We start from the raw sequence: 20634 nt of genomic DNA on the forward strand, positions 1-20634 counted from the left end.
ACGATAGCCCAGGTAGATGGATTTATGCTAGTACCTGTGGGTGAAAGTTCCTTTTCAGCCATTCATTCAGAACACAGCCGGTCTCTTACGAGACTTCACAAGATGGGATTCTGAAGAGTTTAATCCATTAAGCATATCAACAATTCATAACCCACTCTGACTTTTTGACTAATTATCCTTCTTACCTCAGGCATCATCTCCTCAATGAAATGAATTGTATAGTCTATGTTAAATCGGATTACTTTACATAGAGGAATCTGGAAGGAAAATAGAAATTCAGCATGAAAAACTATACAGCAGCAAATGTATAGTTAACACAATTTTGTAAGCTAAGGTATTACTGTCCACTGAAAAGGGTACTTCTAAAACAGCTGTTCTGGGGGATCATGCAAAGACAGAAACACAAGCATGTGCAAGAGAAGTAACAGTTCTAACCTCCACCTCCGTAATAACACGGAGCTGACAGAAGGGATGGTGAAAGATTAAATAATGCCATCTACTGGAGATGAAATGTTGTTTAGAAGAAAAAGCAAAGGTCAGTAAACTCCCATCTTCTCTCACTTGTATATTTGGAAGTGAATTTATTACTGGTGATGCAACATGTCAGATTGAAACAGTGACCTGAAGGCAAGGTGTTTGTAGCACACTGCCAATTCCGCTAGTTATACTGTCTTAAAATATAGCTTTAAGTCATAGCAACACAACATAAGAACTTCAGGATAAATTTATAGGTTTATACCCACTTCATCCAATAAATATTCTCAGTTCACTCAACTAGTTAATAAGAAAAACATCTAATTCCTTTTTTCCACCTTTGAGAAAAGATTCTTTTGTTTGCAAAGTCCATAGACTGCTGAAGGTGTGCATTTGTATTTCTAAATGGGATTTTTTTAAAGCAAAAAAGCTGCATTTCTAAAAGACTACAGGAATGCCAAATCCTGCCCTACATATGTACAGCTCTTAGCAAATTTTACTGGCCTTCCAAGCATAAAAGAATCTTAGAACAATTCAATGGCCTGTGAAAGTGAGGTAATGCAAAGTTATTTTGCACTGATAAGCACACAAATATCTGAAAGGTGCTGGGGTTGCACTGAAATCAATGGACTTGGAGGTGCAATATTCTGCTTACACGGTCTTGCAGCCCACTGTCAAACATCTTACTATTCTGCCTACAAAAATCTGCTGATATCTGCATGATAAACAAAGGAATTACACCAAACAAACAAGAAGTTGCATTGCCTACAATTTGGCACTATTAAATGTAAATACAAAAATAAAAAGCCTTGGAAATCAAATGTCCCATTTAGAACCTGCAGAGATGACAACCTGTCACACTGAAATCGGTAGGACTTTTATAAAAATAAAAAATAAAAAAATATAGAGAGTGTTTTCTTATTGTCTAAACTGCAAGTTCAACAAGGAGAAGATATTCTGATTCAGAAAATCAATAGTCTGGGATATTTTTCTTTGTATTGAACAGAAAATTAATGCTTTACCGAAGTGACCATGACCAAAATCTCCATGAATTTGAGTTTCACAAACACAAGTAAATACATTGCAAAGAACACGTAGTTAGTACTGTAAAATTGTTTTGGTAGTTATATAAAAAAAAATTATAATTCCTCTTATGACTGTACTAACCATTTTGCCTAATATCTGACCTGCTCAACTATTACTGAGTAATAGTAATCACAGCAGTAAGACTTCTAAAGTGTGCAAAGCTAAAACTTCAAATTACAGAAATCTGGTTCGAAGACTGTTTTCAGATCTCTATTTTTGCCACCCTTTGACACCTTCCTTTTATCAAATATACTCCAAAGTGTCTCTCAAACAGCAGCTTTTATGCTGCCAAAACCCATCTCAAGACAGCAAGAGACTTCTGCCAAAGGGCTTTATATCTATTATAACATGAACTGACAATACAGCGTTTTGTATTCAACTCTGAAAAAAGCAATCATTTGCTGCTGATCACTTCCCCTATTTGGAATGAGAAAAAACACATATGCACTTTACAGTAAGAGTAAGCTCAATGTCTTCACTAGCTACTCATGGCAGACAAGAATTTTCCTTCTTCTATATTAAAAATTTCCGTAAATCTGCTTTCCTGTCATACAACAGACACAAAAATTGTAAAGGTAAGGTGGTCTCTTAATCCTTTTAATGGCAATGAAACAAAACTGTCCCTTTTTGCTCATTTGCAAAGTAAAAATGTAAAGCCCTGGGACAAATCTGCTTTGAATCCCAAGGCTGAGTTAATGCTCCTGGGCACAAGTGCTTCACACTGCCACGCCACAGGCTGAACTCCACTCTCTCACTGACTTATTGTCAGCAAGAGTCCCTTTCTCCTGCTCACTTGAAGTGTTGTGATATACACATAATGTAAACGAACTGTCAAGGAAAAAAGTATTTTCTTCTCAGTGCCTCTCCATTCCAGTATTCTTGCATCTCAGTCCTGTACTGATAACCATTCTTATACTGGGTTTTGGCATTGGTGTTTTAGCTAGTAATAGGTATAAACCCAAGGAAACAAATACTACAGCATTTGAAAAAATAATTATTGAAACATCAAGATAAAAAAAATCTTCAAGAGTACAGAAATTAAGTATTTGCATATTTTTTATTCAGATATGGCTAAATCAGCTTACATTGGAAAACCAGGACAGTCAGGTACCAATCATGTCCTTTTCTTGTTACATTTGCTTTCAAAACATAAAATTAATTGCGTTTAAATACCTACAACTTTTAATAAAATTCATAGCTTGTCTAGCTCCTGAAGAAGCTAAAGAGATGTTAGAAAGTAGTGGGTATGTCTAGAAGAGTATGTCTAGGTAGGTTTTTACAGGACAGAAACCCCTTTAGAGCAGATGTCTGAAAAAAGTTCATTTGTCACTTAAAGTGAAAACCTTGTTTTGTTGTTGGTGCTGGTTATTTTTTATTATTTTTAACTTAATAAAGCTCCTCACCCCACTTACATCCAATTAACAGCTTTAACAACTTATTCCATGGTTTATTTCACTTTCAAACTGTGAAACATGTAAAAACATCACACTGATACACATCACAGTCTCAGTCGCATTTTGAAGACAATGCTCATCACAATTAGTCAAGACAAAACCTGAGACTCATTAGCACAAAAAGTCTTTCCCCTGTCACCAATGGTGGCAAGATGTTTGTAACATACAAGTATCACTGTTTTATGGGAAGTTCTACTTCAGAGCAAAAACATCTTAACTTCCAAATAAATCCGATGTATATAGTAACGAACATACTTACATTTGTTAGTGGGGCATGTGCAAACATTGAGAACCCTTCAAAGATATATTCATGGTCATCATATTCAATCACAGTAGGTCTGTCTGTCTTAAAAAAGGAAAAAACACCACCAAGTAGTAAGCAAGAAGCAGTACTACTTCCATCAATGAAAACAAAATTAGAGTCCTAGTTAGAATTATTTATAAATACTTACTAAGAAGTTTGTGGGAGGTGACACAGTAATTCGATAGTGGTATAGTCTTCCAGCATTGTTGGTCATGGGGCGACATGGTTTAATGGGCTTAAAGAAAGAGATAAACAGAATTCTGTGTAAAGTCAAGGCAAATTTAGATTAAAAGAGAGAATAAAGCATTTCTAATAGCCATGAAATATGTACTAGGAAAAATTAAATAAAAGCAGGTAGTCATAATTAAGCATTCTGGGAAGAGGGAAAGTGCAGCCTTATCTACATTTTCACTTTCAGAAATACTTTTAAAGCTATTCAAAAGGAAAAAAGGTGAAAAAAAATTCCTGTAGTTTTTTTTTTTTCATTTGATTCTCCATTTTTCTTACACACAGCAGTTAGTTGTTCACGTACAAGACTAATTTTCTCTTTCATATAAATTTTTTTCAGGAAACTGATTTTAAAAGCTTACTAAAAGAAACCTGTACCTCACGTGAGAAGGTCTCAAAGTATGTTATCAAGATAGACAGGTATCAGTTCATCTGCTTGGAGCAGATCTGGGGCCTGAAAAGAAAGCATTAGTCTATCACCACAGAGGCAGCTCTGGTGACCCTGTTCTGTCTGCCAAGTTGCCACGTGTGTAGGTGAGGTCCAAAGGCAGCCAGGCCTCCATGCACTCGGATGGACCACCAAACACCTGGGACTCGTGTATTTTCTTCCTTCTTGTTCTGAAGCAGTCCAGTTTAAAGACCTAAAAATCCCCAGTCAGATAAAACCTGTTTCTCATATGCCCTACATCCAATTTGCTGCAGTTCAGAGGCTGCCACCAGCCTTTTTGGAATACACGTCTGCATGGGGTGGGGTGCGGGGTGGTGAAATCACTGCAGCAAGTGGGCTACTGCTCTAAACAGTGTTAGAAAAGTTGGCCTGATTGCGATGACAAGATAGCTACACCACTACATAGCTCTGTGCACTTTGCAAAACCCATCCTGTAAGCAGGGACATTACTCTGGCTGTTCTGCCCCAAATTAAGCTTCTCACTGCTGCGATGAGCCAGTTACAAACCAATTAGTTTAAAGCTACACAGTTTTGTCTACAGGACCAGTAAAAACTAGTGTATCCTAGGAGATGCTCTGAAACCTCAGATTCCCAGCTGGCCTTGCTCCAGGGAACAGATGCCTTTGTGCAGCAAGTTTTATGTATTAGTTTTCTCCTCCTAAATTTTCTCCCTCCTTCTCTGAAAGATTAACACTAGGGACGATGTGGGGCAGAACTGATCCCGAACTGGAGCCATTTATAGTAAGCTTCAGACCAAAGCCATTTTTCTGAACTGGAGTAATTAACAGAAATATTCGTAAATCCTTAACTACAGAGAAATAAAATATTTTTTCAGTAAATATATGTAAAAAGGCATATTAAAAAAATTCAAGAAAAATTACAAAGGTAAATTGTAAAACCTACATATTAATATTCTCCAATTCTTTTTACAAGAACAAAGCCTTTTTAGAATAAAAAAGTTTGAGGTCATCCAAGCACTGTGTTTATTTCCAGAAACAATACTGATCACAAAGCATGCTCTGTACATGTACAACTAAGTTATTTAAAGTCGCACAGGAGTTGTTACTCAGCCTGTAAATTATGTGAAAAAAACTCAAATCAACGCCAAAAAAAAAGTAATGAGTTTACAGCAGCAAGTCTGTATTCATAATTCTTAGAATTACTTACCTCTTCACCAGGATAAATGCCATGTCTTATTCCTGTTCGTCGGGCTTTAGCACTGCACTTGCACAAAGGTCCATCATTCATCTGTCAAAAACAAAATAGGATTCTGTTTTTACTGAAAAATGGTTTTGGAAAAGTATGTTGGTTTTAAGGCCTGGAGTGCTGATGCTTCTAAAAGCCTGTCATGCTTAGATTAAGTGGATGTTCTTAAGCCAACAAAACTGAAAACAGTAAAGACCAATGCAAGAAAACTGCACAATAGCATTAGAACCTCATCACTGTTTCAGAAGCACAAGATGCAGAAACACTTCCAGCAGAATTCTACCACTCTACGATGACATATGTCTTTTCCATTTCTTATACATACAAACAGCACACTGTCTGCCCAAAATGAAATTCAGGCTCCTAACACACACATGCAAATATTGACGTGCCAAAATCTCCATGTTTAATCAGTTCCACTAAGTTCACCAACTGAAATCCTGTCCCTGACTAACCCCTCTGTCACATGGCAAGGCTATAACCTGAAGTATGCAAAGCAGACCATTTAAAGGTTTTACTTGGCACTTTAAAGAACCAGTGGGAACACTTCAAATCCATCCTGTGAAAATATCAGTAAGAAAAGAGGAAAGGAGAAAAAACATCCACTTCAGTGGATATTGTGTATGGGTGCATCAAGCAGCTACACCAAAAAGAGACTGCATCTGGTATAAAGCTAGTCTTTTCATTTTTATGACCAAGTTCAATGCAGACTATCAATTACTGCAATACCCTAAAGCTTTCTGATCTTAACATCATGCCCATTGCAGAAATCTAACCAAAAACTACTCAGAGTCAAACCAGAGACACAAATTAGGTTCCCAACCCCAGGCTTTAATGGAGCTTTTCAAAGTTTGAATCTAAGAACTGAAACATTTTTTTAAGACTTAAAAATCCCAACCACCTTGTAATACAATACAAAAACCAACAAAACTTTCCATGCTATTATAAGCAGCCTAAACATGTAAACAGCAGCCGTGATAGGACTAAATAGCACCATCACACAAAATATATAATGTGAAGATACCTCAGGAAGAGCCACCAAACTGCTGTTAATGTAGTCTTTAGCTGGGAGAGGGACCCAATTTTTTTTTTGTTCTGATGTCAATTCTCTGAGTATTCATCTCAGTTTAATTTCTTCAGACTGGCACAATGCATATGTGCAAATGAACCTAAGTAGGGGACTTCCCCTTTTGGAAATTAGCCGTGCAATCTTCAACAGAATGACAAGACAGCTTTTTCCCCACACATTTTTGTTCCACACTCCGAGACCCTTGTGGAAAGTACAGGCTCAATGAAACTGAATCATGCTTACAGGTAAAAGCACAGTTCCTTGCCAGCTTATACAGCCACAAAACAGAACAGAGCTTAAAAATGCATCAATACAAATTACCCATCTGTCCTCCCAAAATAAAGGCCTACTAAGGCTATTAAAATAATAATCACTTATTTTTTAAAATCTCATCGTTCATTCTTAGAACTGTTCAGCACTAACACTGCCTCTGTTACATTAAATGCACAGATCGAAACTGAGAGAGATGTGAAGTACCTGTAAAGCCCAGGACTTGAGAAACAAGTCAGACAGATATGTATCTTTTCCCTAATGACACCACTCATGGAAAAAAATGCAGAAGAGCAGTCAAAATGATGCTGAAAGATCACAATTTTACACAGGCAATGCCTTTAACTTTCTCTGACTGACAGGCAACACAAGCGGATAACACCTGTAAAGAGAAGGCCTCTGTGGTGGCATCAGGTTTTATTCTCTGGCAACTGCCAGCACTGCTGGAGATTATCCAAAGAAAGAAACACACTGCGCAGATTCAAAGGTTGGGAAGATCCATCCTAAAAATCTAGTTCCATGTCAGACAATGTACATGTACATACCAGTGTGCACAGCAATCATTCCTGTTTTATGTAGTGATAGAATGCATTTTGGCATACCAGATAAATACCTTGGGAAACTTGACATGTTTTCAAATTAAAATCTACTCAACACTGACAAGCTCACCACGATCTGATTTCAGCCCCTTGAAGAAAGACAAAGAGTCAGACTCAAGAAAGCCTTTTGGGAAAGGAAGTTTTTCAGGCAAGTTTTTCAGCAGGAAACTCATAAGCCACACATTCCTGAATCTATTCATCCTACAGTTACTTACTTCTTTTTATTTAGCTAATATGCTGGCCTAGAACATTACTTTGAAGTGTGCCCAAGAGCGACACAATTTTTTCCGTTAAATATCTAAACAGCTTGCTAATTTTGTTTTCCATACAAATAAAAGCAGCTGGCTATGCTCAGTCAAATTATTTTATTCTTTTTTAAACTAGAAGCATAAATATGAGTTTGTAGTAGAATATTCAACAGACCTTTGAATTACCACAGTGGCAGTAAGCTTTGCAGTATCTCTTCACATTATGATTTGTTGCATGCTGAACTCATGTATCACACAAAGTCCCAGAAAAATAAATTTACTGAGGTGCCATTTGATAATGAGTTAGACTAGACTGTAAAACATTTAAGTAAGAAAATGAAGATGGCAAATTTGCAAACAAAAACTAGTCTTCTGTGCAATGTATACATTCAAAACAACACTTCACGAGCTTAGCAATTATGTTTAATGGGAACTATAATCTCCGTGCAATTACAAAAGAACCATTAGACAAGAAATTAGGAGCATTAACTGCATATTTAAAAATTATTTATCATTATGAGCTGAGACCATTTAGGTGAAAAATTTGTAAAGGAGGTAAACATGTTACCTTTCCTCCATCCCAGAATTGATCTGTGTACCTTTATCTCAGGGCTAAGACGACAGCATTAGTACACTGTCAGCAAATCAGGTTTTATTAATGCTGTCAGACAAAATTCCAGCTGAATAATCCCCAGGGTTCACGAGCTGGAACCACACTCTTGAAATCAAAAGTTAAGATGAGAAAGGAAAGGGAAAGGTGGGTAAAAAAAATCCACATTGAAATAGATGTCACTCGGCGTGTTTGACAACAATGCAGAATTTTTGGTCTACCGGGGAGAGTGACTTTCAGACACCCAGTATTTTTTCCTCTCACCGTACCTACCTGTCCTGGATCATTGTACCAGAGTTCTTCATGGAGACGATCAGGGTGTGCTTTTTTACGCTTGATTTCTGCAATGACGTCAAAAACATCTGAATCTGAACTGCTAGAGCAGCTGCTGTCATCTTCAGAGTCACAGTCTGAGTCACTGGAGCTCTCTGATTCACAAAGGAAAAATAAATTCAGCTGAAAAACACTTCCATACACTCTCTTCTCCAATAGCAATCCATTCTCTAACATGACATAGTTAACTGTGGCATACTGAAAGTTACTGAAGTTGTGCATGACATTCACAATAACAAAAAGAGGGACAGAAACTGTATTTTTAATTAAAAATGACAGGAAATGCTATGGATATTAAATGCCTATAACAGCTGCATCCGTTAGCATGCAAGAGAGATTGCTGTTTGGCTGTCCAGGAGCACCGCTAATCAGTTGTAGAACAATTTGAGTTATCTGGCATCAAAGATTTCCTGTCTGCAGCAGGACATTGTTTATTTAAGAGTTTTGAAGCAGCACATATCTGTAAAATTATAGAACATGTACTGTTTGACTCATTTTTAAAAATCAATTTCTAATAAATACATTAGCACATATTAGAAACCACAGACAAGAAGAAAACCAGGCACTACTAGCTGAATTAATCCAGTCCTATGTTTTTTAGAAGACTTGTTCTTTGAGTTTTACTCCTTACTTTTTTTTAAAAAATCAGTTTTCTTTGTATTACATGAAACAGTTTTTCTGATATGTCAGAGGGGAGAGCAATGCTAAAGGAAAAAAAAGAACTGAACATGGTCTTAGACTTATTAAAATGTCTCCTTTGTGGTGGTGTCAAAGAAATGTTAGTAAGTGTCTGGACTTCATTAAAAAAAAACAAACAACCCAAACACACACAAAAACCACAGGGCCTAATCTCACATATCTCTAACCTCCTGTGGTACTTTACAAGGGACTCCCTATCTTATGCATGTAATATCATTCATTTTCACTGACCCCCTCAGCTACAATTTAAATAAATGTCTTCATAGCCAAAACATACGCCACGATGCAAGTAAGGTTTATTGCTCTTGGAAGGGCAGATGTAACATTTCTTCCATTTCTAAATTTTTACTTAAGAGAAAACATATTACTACACTGCCAGTGCTTTGAACCTGTGAAACTATGGTTTAAAATATGTGGTTTTATTGGTGATTCTCCTTAGTTAAAAGAGAAGGAGAGATAAAATGAGTATTACTAGCAAAACTTCTCCTTTATTTTTTTGATGAAGATGTATTTTTATACAGTCCATAACTCAGCATTAGGTACTACTAAAATACATCTTGGGACATAAGGTTTACACAGGTCATATATGTCCAGCTGAAGTAAAGTTTTGTCTAGATGTGCATATACATATTCCTACAAATATTCAAACACCCAAGTTTTAAAAGTTCTAATAAACTTTAACCAATTGTGTAAGTCTAATTGCAGGTGCAAAATGTCTGGGACCTGTGAAAATAAGCTGGAGTTCCAAAAGTTCTGCGATGACTTTTCAGACTTCATGTATTCAAACCAACCTTTCATGATCTAGAAGTGCTCTTGGAATGCATTGCTATCTCACTACAATACACGATTACTGCTAACACAAGGCAGAACAGAGACAGCATTAACTTAAGTACAAAATAAGACAAACTATTAAGACACTACATGAGCACGGCTGTAGGAGAAGCTGGCACATGCACCGTATCAGCCCAGGGGACTGATGCAGACACAGAGCCTTCAGGTCCTCCAGAACAAGCAACAAAAGAAACAAAGAGAAGTTGCTCTAGGCCCTATCATATTTTAGCCTGGAGCAGCAAAAGAACTCTTTCTGCAGAGATCTGAGGAAGTAAAGCTTTACACAGGTATGTTGAACATAGTTTTGTCCTTGCTTCACCCACATGAAAAAATACCTCCTGAAAAACCCTACAGTTGACTTCGCTAGCGATTCTTGAGTGAATTTAAATATGTGCAAATCTGCTGTTCAAAAACCATGAAGTGTTTCCTTTACAAAAGTGAATTCACATTTTATTTAATCTGTTTGTTTTTTCTTTCATCTTTATTGTATCTTGTTATACTACCAGCATGTAGCTGATATGTCATCATATACCTGTATTTCAACTTCAGAATTTTTGATAGATGATTTTTAAAAAGCTACTAAGCTCAGACATGAGTCTGAAGCAGTTCAACAGGCAAACATGAAATGCCAGTTAAAAAGCAAGCCCAATAGGGTATCTAAATTAATGTGATATGCCTAAGAATTTCAAGAACTAATGCAGCTGACTGAAAAACATACTCTGAAACACTGAAATGCTTGAGTATGAAATGAACGCTAAAAATTCTCACAAGGCAAAATAAAGTCAGTGAAAGGAATGTTTCTTAAGTAGACAAACTGCTATCAAAAAGTATGCCGTTAATTCAACCAGTATTTCCCCAATAACCGATACAGCTAGCAGACTTCCTTCACTGCAAGAAGATACATGTATGGTGCATGACAATGCAGATAAACTATGTTTTGAAAACTGATGCTTCTGCATAAGATCATAGTAAGCAGAGTCACACAGCCGAAATACAGTCCAGAAGAAAGATGAACTCTGTGCCATAAAAAGCCATGTGAGTTTATCACTACTACTCTTGCTTCGTTTTTAGAAATATAGGCCAAGGAGCTCCTCAAAGCCTACTGTGTGCCATGCTTTGGCCATCTGATCACGCCTAGGGTGTTTTCAAGCCATGGAAAAGACTTTAGCATAAGGCAGTGCTGGATACTCTCCATTTTCCCTTAGACATTCTGAGTAAAGAATCTAGCTCTACTTCAGTCAAAAGCAACAGCTGAACTCCCATGGATATGCAACACAAAGGAAGGATGTAAAAAACACAGATTAACCTACCAACATTATTAAATACACACAGCTGCCAAAACCAGGTTAATTACAGATTATTCCAATTCAGAGCTTTGTCATCATTTCTGCCTACCTAAATCTTCATCCAGCTTGGTCTTTGGTGGCTCCCACGGTGGCCTGGCTGCTTTGGCCTTTGCCTGTCGCTTTCCTAACTCCTCGTCAAACTTTTCATATAGATCTCGGAGCTTGCTTGTTCCTACCACAGTAGAGTCCCCCTGTTAATTAAAAAACAGAACAACAGAAGACAGTGTTGAAATAGGACATGAACACAACATGTACCAGTGTTTCACAATGAAAAGCAAGAGGAAGGAAAAACAGATCTGTATAGCATGGAAATACTTGTTAAGGCTTTGGGATACCATTACATTGCTCCACCAGGTGCACCAGCAGAGAAATTACTTCATTTGCTGGTGCGCTATCCTCAAACCTTTAGCCTAATGAAGCAGAACTATGGCTAAGCATTGATTTTTAACAGGTTTAGATGAAAAAGGAAACGTGAAAGTATTTTGCAATTAAAAAGAATTTTATCACATGCAAACACATAACCCAGCTCATTCTGTCATTCTCCAAAAAAATCCCACAACTAACCACGACCACAAAACCCCCACAAAAACAGCCAGAAACCTTCCAGGTCTTCTAGCACTACTCCACCAGCAAGCGCTATTGTCAAGCACAAAGAAACCTGACATCCTGCTTCTGTACAAAATTTCTCCAAGGTTGTGGGAACGTATGGTGCTTGAGGCATCTTTGCTTTAATAGAGCTATAATGGAAGAAAACCCACCCTTCCCTCCTGGAGACAAAAAAAAAAAAAAAAAAAAAAGTACCCCTCTTCCATGCACCACTAATCTGAATGCAAAGAGTCAGAATAAACTGGTGAAAATAACAGAATACCACCAACAAATAATGCACTTAAGAGTGAAAAGACGGAGATGTTGGGAGAAGGATTAAATGACACAGAACATGATCCTGCTGAAGAGTTCACATTAATCAAGTAATCAAATAAAGGACAGTGTACAGCGATTTAGTAATGCAACAGTACAGTAACACAGAGTTCTCTCACAAACATACCACTTGATCCATAGGGTCATTTGAATAATAGCTTTCAGAATGGGTACAGCGAACCCAGACTGGCTTAAGTAATTCCTCATCTTCCTCTTCATTTTTTTCAGATGCATTCTCCTCTGATTCTTTGTCTTTGATAACAGTATAATTTTTCTCTTTGCTGGAGCCCTGGTTCTCAGACCACCTTTCTCTGTCCTCCTCCCATCGAGGTCTCTTTCTCTCCCTGCTTGGAGACCGGCTTAGAGGGAGAAAGCAAACAAAAGCAATTCTCTATTATTTTAACAATGGCAGTTTTATAATGAAAAACAAATAGTTTTCTTCAGATCAGGACATCATTCTACTATACATTACAGCAAAAATCAATTGCCTCTTCCTGCTTTTAACTTGCACCATAAAGAGTAAGTGCATGCATCACTCTGTAAGTGTGACCTACTAGAAAAAACTACTTAAGATTGAAAGTGCGTTTTTATTTTAAACTTTATTCAAGAATAAAAAAATACATGCTATTTTAGGATAAAATTCCTGCTTGTATTCTAGGTGATTTTAGTTTTAGATGTGCCAAAGTTGGAAACATCACTAAAACCTAAAAGTCATGTCACTCACAACTACAAGTTACAATATGAAGAAGTTTTAATACATAGATAATAAAAACTATTTGCATGAGAAAATAATTAGGGGTTCATTAAAAGGATTATACAGAAGCCAAACTGCTTGTGTTGCTCTAACTCTGGCACACCTTTGAACACCACAACCTGTGATATTCCCTATGTATTTCAAGAGCAATGCCTTCAAAAGCTTAATGCAGGAAAACTACTTTTTCTTTTTTTTTTTTTTTGATCTCATCTGCCTACAAAGCCAATAATGTTGCGTTGATTTCAACTATCCAAGATTCAGAAGGAAAGGGGCATCAATATAAAAAAGCCTCCTAAAAGATGACCTAAACATAGAATGACTTTAAATAATCTTGGCACTTTACAGACTGGAAGCAGATGTAGGAGGAAGTCTTTAGAACACAACAGTGAAGCTCTCTCTCCAGAGATTAATCCTATGTCTAACTCTACAAGGTCTTGAGATAGCTGATGTTTGCATGTATAAACAGATTGTTATAAATTTAAGACACATTTTCTCTGTGTTTCAAACCAGGCATATATGCAGATCTCCGTACATAGAACTCGCGTGGATGCACAGAGCCTCAAACACACAAGAGGCTGAAGGTGACTTTCCTTACCTTCCTGCTCTCTTGTAATCTTTTTTGTAGGATCTGTCGGGTGATGGTGATCTTCTGCTGTCACGGTGCCTATGCCTCTCCCTCTCCCGCTCCCTTGGAGAGTTCAAAAGATAAGTTAAATGAGAAATCTGGCATTTCATATGTTCCACACCTGAAAGGAGCACAGAAGCAAGCTAAAATCATGTTATGCAAAACAACATACATGTGCTGACTGCTAAGAACCCTGATATTCTCAACGCAGACCTTCAAGAAATTTGTAAGAGGGAGTTCACCTATCTCCTCCACCTTTGTCATATCAATCTCAATATAATGGTTAATTCATACCATACAGAGGTAACTTCTATAAACTCACCACAGGACTTGTTACCATTCTTCCTCTTCTCCTGTTACAAATGGCAAAGGGTAATATTACCGTATCTTTAACCACTCGTAATGCCTCAAGGATAGGAAAGAAAACCTACTGCACGCACAATAGCTTTGTAAGCACAGCAGTCATTCAAGTATTTCAGGCAATCCCTCTCTTCCTGACAGCCACTTCAAGCATGCACAAAAAACCGACAGACACAGAAAACCTGCATCATGCTGAAACTATGAATCTCATCTACAATACTCAACTTGCATACATACATAAAGAACTTGACCAGCCAAACATATTTCTGGGGCAAAATAACTTTAAATTAACTGAAGGTTTAGAGAAGAGTGGCTGGAAAGCTGCCCAGCAGAGGACCTAGCAGTGGTGGTTGACATCCAGCTGAACATGAGCCAACAGCGTACCCAGGTGGCCAAAAAGGCCAACAGCATCCTGGCTTGTATCAGAAACAGCCTGGCCAGCAGGACCATGGAAGTGACCATCCCTACATACACAGCTGCATGGTTTAACAGCCAGCAACTAAGCACCACGCAGCCACTTGCTAACTCCCTCTCAGTAGGACAGGCGAGAGAATCAGTAGAGTAGAAGTAAGAAAATCCACGAATTGAGATAAAAACAATTTAATCAGAAAAGGATGAAAATAATAATGATTATACAAATAATGCTGATAATCATAACAGAATTAAAATCTACAAAACAAGTGACGCACAATGCAACTTTCCACTGCTTGCCGACCGATGCCCAGCCAGTTCCTAAGCTGCAGCCCCCAACCAGTTTATATACAGAGCGTGATGTCCTATGGCATGGAATATCCCTTTGGCCAGTTTGGGTCAGCTGCCTTGGCTGCGTCCTCCCAACTTCTTATGCCCCTTCAGCCTTCTCACTAGTAGGGCCTAAGAAACTGAAAAGTCCTTGACTTGGTATAAACGCTACTTAACACACTGATGTTTTTATTCATTGCTATCAAAGTTATTCCCATACTAAATCCAAAATACAGCACTGTACCAGTCGCTAGGCAGAAAGTTAACTCTATCCCTGCTAAAACCAGGACATCGACACTGGTGAAGTTGCACCTCAAATACTGTGTTCAGTTTTGGGTCCCTCACTATACAAAAGACACTAAGCTGCTGGAGGGCATCCAAAGAACAAAGCCGGTGAAGGGTGTAGAGACCAAGTCTTAGGAGGAATGGCTGAGGGAACTGGGGCTGTTTGATCTGGAGAAAAGGAGGCTCAGGGGACACCTTATTGCTCTCTACAACTACCTGAAAGGAGGTTGTAGCAAAGTGGGTGTTGGTCTGTTCTCCCAAGTAACAAGTGACAGGACAAGAGAAACAGCCTCAAGTTGTGCCAGGCAATGTTTAGATTGGACATTAGGAAAAGTTTATTCACTGAAACATTATCGAGCACTGGAATCAGCTGCCCAGGGAAGTGATTAAGGCACCATCCCTGAAGGTACTTAAAAGACATGTAGATGTGGTGCTTAGGGATGCGGTTTAATGGTGGAGTTGGTAGTGCTAGGTTAACAGTGGGACTCAATCTTAAGGGTCTTTTCCAATCTAAATGATTCTCTGAAATTACTGTATACATGAGGCAGCAAAGATCACACAGGCAGCTTTCATATTCTGCTAACAGGTGACCACACATTAGTCCACATATCATTTGTGTATCTGTCAAGTCTCCTAGTAAATGAGTCTGCTAGTACACAGGGAATTATAAATACATGCCTCAGGTGGTTTGGTGGGCTAAAAGAATGAATCAAGATTATTTATGAACATATATAGGTATGTTTCCACGTGCATAACTATAAACAGAATGCAAATTTACAAAGCATAGAATTCATATAAATTATCTATTGTTCTTCCCCATACCTGTTCGTCTTTCTCTGTGCCTTGCTCAAGCACGGATTTCTGTCTTTGGAGAGAACATATTCTACACCATCTGATCTGCTTGAGATGGATGCTGTGCAAAAAACACACTAAGGCCAGCAAACAGTTCTCTTTAAAATAAGCAGCTACACTGTCAAGTAGACCTGGAAGCTGTCGGACTCAGACAGTAATGCACAAATGTTTGAGAAAGAAGCTGCTTAAAATATACATTTTCAAAACTTGAAACTGAACTTCAAAATATAAAGAATAAATTATTAAATTATGTGGCAACTATTTGAGTCACCTACAAAGGGCAGAAAATTCCACAAGCGCTCATCATACAGAAAAGGCCAGTGTATTAATGCCAGCTGCATTCAGTTTTAGCAAAATTCTTTTATGGAAATCAAAGTAAACTGACTGAATGTGAGGTCTGGGTTGTTGTGGTGGTTTTCTTTTTTTAAATACAGCTGCCTGACATTCTGCAATTAAATCTCTGCATATCTAAATCAAAGTGGCTTCATTTCCACAGGCACTACATGTAAATTCATGTCCCACACATGACATGAGAAAGCTCAGAGCTTCTAAAATTAAGAGCACATGATCCAGGCACCCTGACAAATCCTTAAGTATTTAACTTTCCAGTATCTCTTTGAATATTGACCTAGGCATAAAAAAAGCCACCAAGAAAGCAAAACTAAGACATCTGAAAGATTTAACTGATGATGGTTTGCTCTAGAACACCATGTAGCAAATCGCATCAGGTCAGCTCGTAACTTGCAAACTGTTTGTGCCTATGAAGCAGACGGACAGAAACTTCATGATGCACCCAAAAATAAGCAGTCCACGCTCATCCATCTGAATTATGTCAACACAGCCTACAACTTGCCTATTTCTTTTAACTGGTGTATGCTAATTTTCACCTCAGTCCTCTTGACATTACAGGCTGGCTTGCCAAGGTTTTCATCCTGGAGAGGATCACACAGGCAGTTCTAAGCACCCACTGGGAGGTCTCTCAAAGCCTGCACATCTGCACTGGTCTCCCATGAGGATGGAAACACAGCAGTACAAAGAACTAGTGAAAAGCACATTGCAGAGTGAACACCTCACTGCGGCTATTAGATATATGCACCTATAAAAGTATAAGCCCTGCCCCCCCCCCAAGTGCTGGTTCTCTACAGAATACAAAGGTTACTCAAAGTAAGACTGAATTCAAGTAACGCCTCGAACCCTAATTCTGGTAACTAAATCTTGAAATTTGAAGTGTTGGGACTTAACTGTTTGCAAGGCTCAACTCTGAGCAGTCCTTTGCACAAAGTTGTGCCAACTCTACTTTCATGCCACATGTGCCTAAGTTTTACAGTAAACACCCATGACAGTAGAGCACTACTCAGCAATCCACTGTTTTTAAAGAGCTTCTTTGCTTCTGGCTATGTCCATGGACAAGGGCAAAAAGTCTGACAGCTCACAAAGGTGAGGCAAAAGCAGTGTACCTGAAAGATGTCAAAACAGTAGCTCTTTCCAGACCTCAGTATTAGCTACCTCCCAGGCTAGAGGGGAAAAAAACAAGGATGAGGAAAGAACATTGATGCAAATACTATGGGATAATGATGACAGCTCTCCCTCTGCAGGCAGAAAAAATCTCAAGTTACCTGTTACGCTCATAACTTCTGTGGTGAGGCGATATCCTTCCTCTGTCATAATCTGTCCGGTGCCGACTGCTTTCCTGCCTCCTCCTATCTGGGCTCCGGCCTCGATCCCGACGATCCCCATGGTTAGTGGACCGATGCCTGTCACTGTGGATGTGACTGTGTTCACGATGTCGGTGCTCGTCATAGTGCTTGCTCCTGTCCGGAGATCGTCGGTCACTTTGCGACTTCTCTCCCTGGTACTGACTGGTGTGGCGAAAATGGCTGCTGCCACCACTGCTGTTGGTAGCGCTGCTCTGAAAGGAGCCAGAGTTGTGCTGATAGCTATTGAAGTTAGGCGGTGGGAACGACTGCTGGGAATACCCTGCGGAGTACACAGGCTGGTAGTTGACTTGCTGTGGTATGACTGGTGGTGGGGGAGGATGTGGTACTGTGGGAGGAGGCATCATGTAAGGAAAGGTGCTTTGTCCAGCAGGAGCTCCTGGCACAGGAGTGTTGCTAGGATTTGGTACTGGTGGAGGAGCGGGAGGGAAGCATGGAGGCACTGGGAAGCTCTGCCTCATCTGGTGGTTTGGAAATGGTGGCCTCATGGGACACTGGCTGATGGGATTTTGCGTGGAAGGGGGCACTGGAGGAGGATAGGGCACAAAGTCTGGCCTGGGAGGCATGTAGCCAGTGGATGGAGGATTTGAATATGTTGTTGGAGGGGCAGTTTGCTGGTCATACTGGTATTGTACAGAGGGCTGTTGTGGGTGAAGCTGCCGTAGGTTCTGAGGGCGGTAAGCCTGTGTTGAAGTTCTTGCTCCTGGTCCTCCCTGAACACGGGGACATCCTCGCCCAGAATGGAAAGACATGGCTCACCTTTAATGAGGAAAATAAAAGTCCATTGTAGGATGTCCAAAATGCATTTGCAGGTACTCCCAAAGCTCCGAAAGTACAGTTTCTGCAGAAAGGGTAAAGGATGTCCACTGACTTTCACTGGGAGCTTTGTGCTCCTCGGGCCCTAGAACCCAAACTAGACCATGCTCTCTGACTTAGGGCAATGTTAATTTCAACAACTAGCCAACGACAACTAGCCAAGGATATAAGCACCTCTACCTGTACTCACCAGACACTTTGATACAGAGCTTTCACATACCCCACACCAAAGAAACCACTCATTTTAACAACTGCAGTTGTCATCCAAAGTCCCACAATGAGGAGTCCTTTCTAGAAGATTATTCTAAACATCAAGTTACCTGGTCCAACAACTTATGTAAGTTTCAAATTATATAGTAGCCATTTACACTCACAACTGAGACCTCAATTTAGCGAAGGACTGAATTCACCAGATACTTCAAAGTATTTTAAGTTAGATTAGTGTATTTTTGTGGAATTAGTCTTACAGGTCACAGAAAAAAAATATTATGTAGACTGTGCTGTTACTCCAATTTCATTGAAATAAATGGTCGTTGCTGTGTTCCGTCCCCTCCAAAAAAAATATCCCTCTGCTGCCTGCTTGGCCCTGTTACCTTTCCAGCAATTGCCACTGCCTCAAGCAGGCTTACACCTCGCTCAAAACTATTCACATATTTAATGTATTACATTAATCTTTATAAATGAAAAACACTATGTTTCATTAAAGTTAATTCTTTAATTACAATGTTAAGTTTCAAAAACCAGAAGAAAGGAAGAAACCATTTAAAATAAAATAAAAAAATAATTTTGATGTCTTGGCTGGAATGGATGGAGAGAAAAAAGTAAATATTTAAGCAGTCAAAGTAGTAAAATACATAGTCTTCCATAAGGGGGAGGGAGAAAGACACACGCATAATTGGAAAGATCACCAGATAAAGAAAACAAAGCCCCTCATTTACTGAGGCTTTGCTGATGCTGAAGTGCACACACAGAATATTCTCCCAGCTGCAACCAACACAACATGGCCAGCCTAGACTGCTCAGAGCACTACTTTCAGCTGCATTCTGGTGCCAGCGCTGCAAAAGACATAGCTTGCCAAGAGATAGTTGACAACTTCTGGTGAATGAGAGGGAGAAAGGAAAAGACATGAAGAGGGAAAGGACTGACATCAAGGAGGAGGAACCAAGGGGACCCCAAAGTCTCTACTTGTGCACTCAAGGCTTAGTGGAAGCCACAGGAATCTGTGACAGTGGCATTCATTCCCTCTCCAAAACAACCAACAGACCAAGTGAGAATCCCGCATTTTTAGGAGATCTACTTGTTCCTTCCTGTCAGCCTGTGCCTGCTCATTACCCTCCAACCTCGTAAAAGCCCTCAAAAAGAAAAGGATCCGGGGGGGGCGGGAGACGACGGACAGAATGGGACAACACGGCCCCATTATTTTGGCTAGCAATAGTGCAACATTTTGTCATTATAATTCTAATCCACTGGATGGATTTCAGCTGAATCAATTCTGCTTTGGTTCTCCAGTCATGATCATACACAGCTCAGGCTTGTAACAGAAATCTGTTCTATACTGTGCTGTGCTGACATTTACATACGCATTTTATTTAAACTGGCTGCGCTAAACTCTTATTAGCTTAAATTAAAAGTACAGGCCACTGTACCAGGGTGCCTTGCCTTAAAGCACTTTTCCTTTTAACTTGTCACAGCATTCAAACAAAAGGTTTTGTTTATCAGCTCTCTCAAACAGAATCCCAAGACTTCCCCAACGACAGAGCACTGCTCTGGTTCTACCCCCTCAACTTCACTGCTTCCGAATACACAGAATCACAGCTGAAAAAAATACCAAAAGAAATACATGAAGTTATTTTGTACACCCAAATTATTTGAAAGCCCCCTCTGCTGCAAAGTTTGGTCCGATTAAATTTTCATTTAAATTTAAGTTCAAAAACACTGGAAAGGGCAAACTTTTCCCGTCACCCAGAAGACACCCAGAATTATCGCGCTGACGGAAGCTGTGGCACGCAGAAGTACCAGAGGCTCCTTGGAAAACCACCGAGGAAACTTCTCTCCCTGCAGACACACAGCCGAGAGCAAGGGGGCACCGAGGCCCGGCCTCCTCCCACCGCCCCCCAGCGCTCCGTGCCGCCTCCCGCGGCCGCCGAGGGGCCGGCAGAGAACACAGCGAGGACAAACCCGGCCATGAGCGGCCCCCGCCGCACGGCCCCTCTCCCCACCCGCAGGGTCTCCCCAGCCGCAGCCCGGCGGCCGCGGGAGGAGCTGCCGGCAGGGGCCGCCTGGGCCCCGCCACCCCCCAGCACCGCGGAGCTCGTCAGCACCGGCGCCGCCGCGCCCCCCCCCCCCAACACACCCCCTCCCCG

At 39.8% G+C, this 20634-nt stretch overlaps 1 protein-coding gene across 2 annotated transcripts in view; it reads right to left on the bottom strand.

Annotated features, from left to right (window-relative positions):
• The window catches only part of DROSHA (drosha ribonuclease III), a 74959-nt gene that overhangs the window by 54133 nt on the left and 192 nt on the right, over positions 1 to 20634 (bottom strand). The window contains exons 2-10 of one of the 2 annotated variants that reach the window (XM_055704915.1): positions 17357 to 18214; positions 13473 to 13565; positions 12251 to 12482; positions 11255 to 11396; positions 8270 to 8424; positions 5162 to 5242; positions 3467 to 3553; positions 3274 to 3360; positions 186 to 257 (exon numbers count right to left, since the gene is read on the bottom strand). In XM_055704915.1, coding sequence (XP_055560890.1) covers positions 186 to 257; positions 3274 to 3360; positions 3467 to 3553; positions 5162 to 5242; positions 8270 to 8424; positions 11255 to 11396; positions 12251 to 12482; positions 13473 to 13565; positions 17357 to 18207 — 1800 coding nt within the window. In that variant the 5' untranslated portion in view covers positions 18208 to 18214. Of the gene's footprint in view, positions 1 to 185; positions 258 to 3273; positions 3361 to 3466; positions 3554 to 5161; positions 5243 to 8269; positions 8425 to 11254; positions 11397 to 12250; positions 12483 to 13472; positions 13624 to 17356; positions 18215 to 20634 lie in introns of those variants that run through there. The other variant, XM_027799224.2, reaches the window with a different exon arrangement.

Source organism: Falco cherrug, chromosome 3 (assembly GCF_023634085.1).
Source record: "Falco cherrug isolate bFalChe1 chromosome 3, bFalChe1.pri, whole genome shotgun sequence".
Taxonomy (NCBI): domain Eukaryota; kingdom Metazoa; phylum Chordata; class Aves; order Falconiformes; family Falconidae; genus Falco; species Falco cherrug.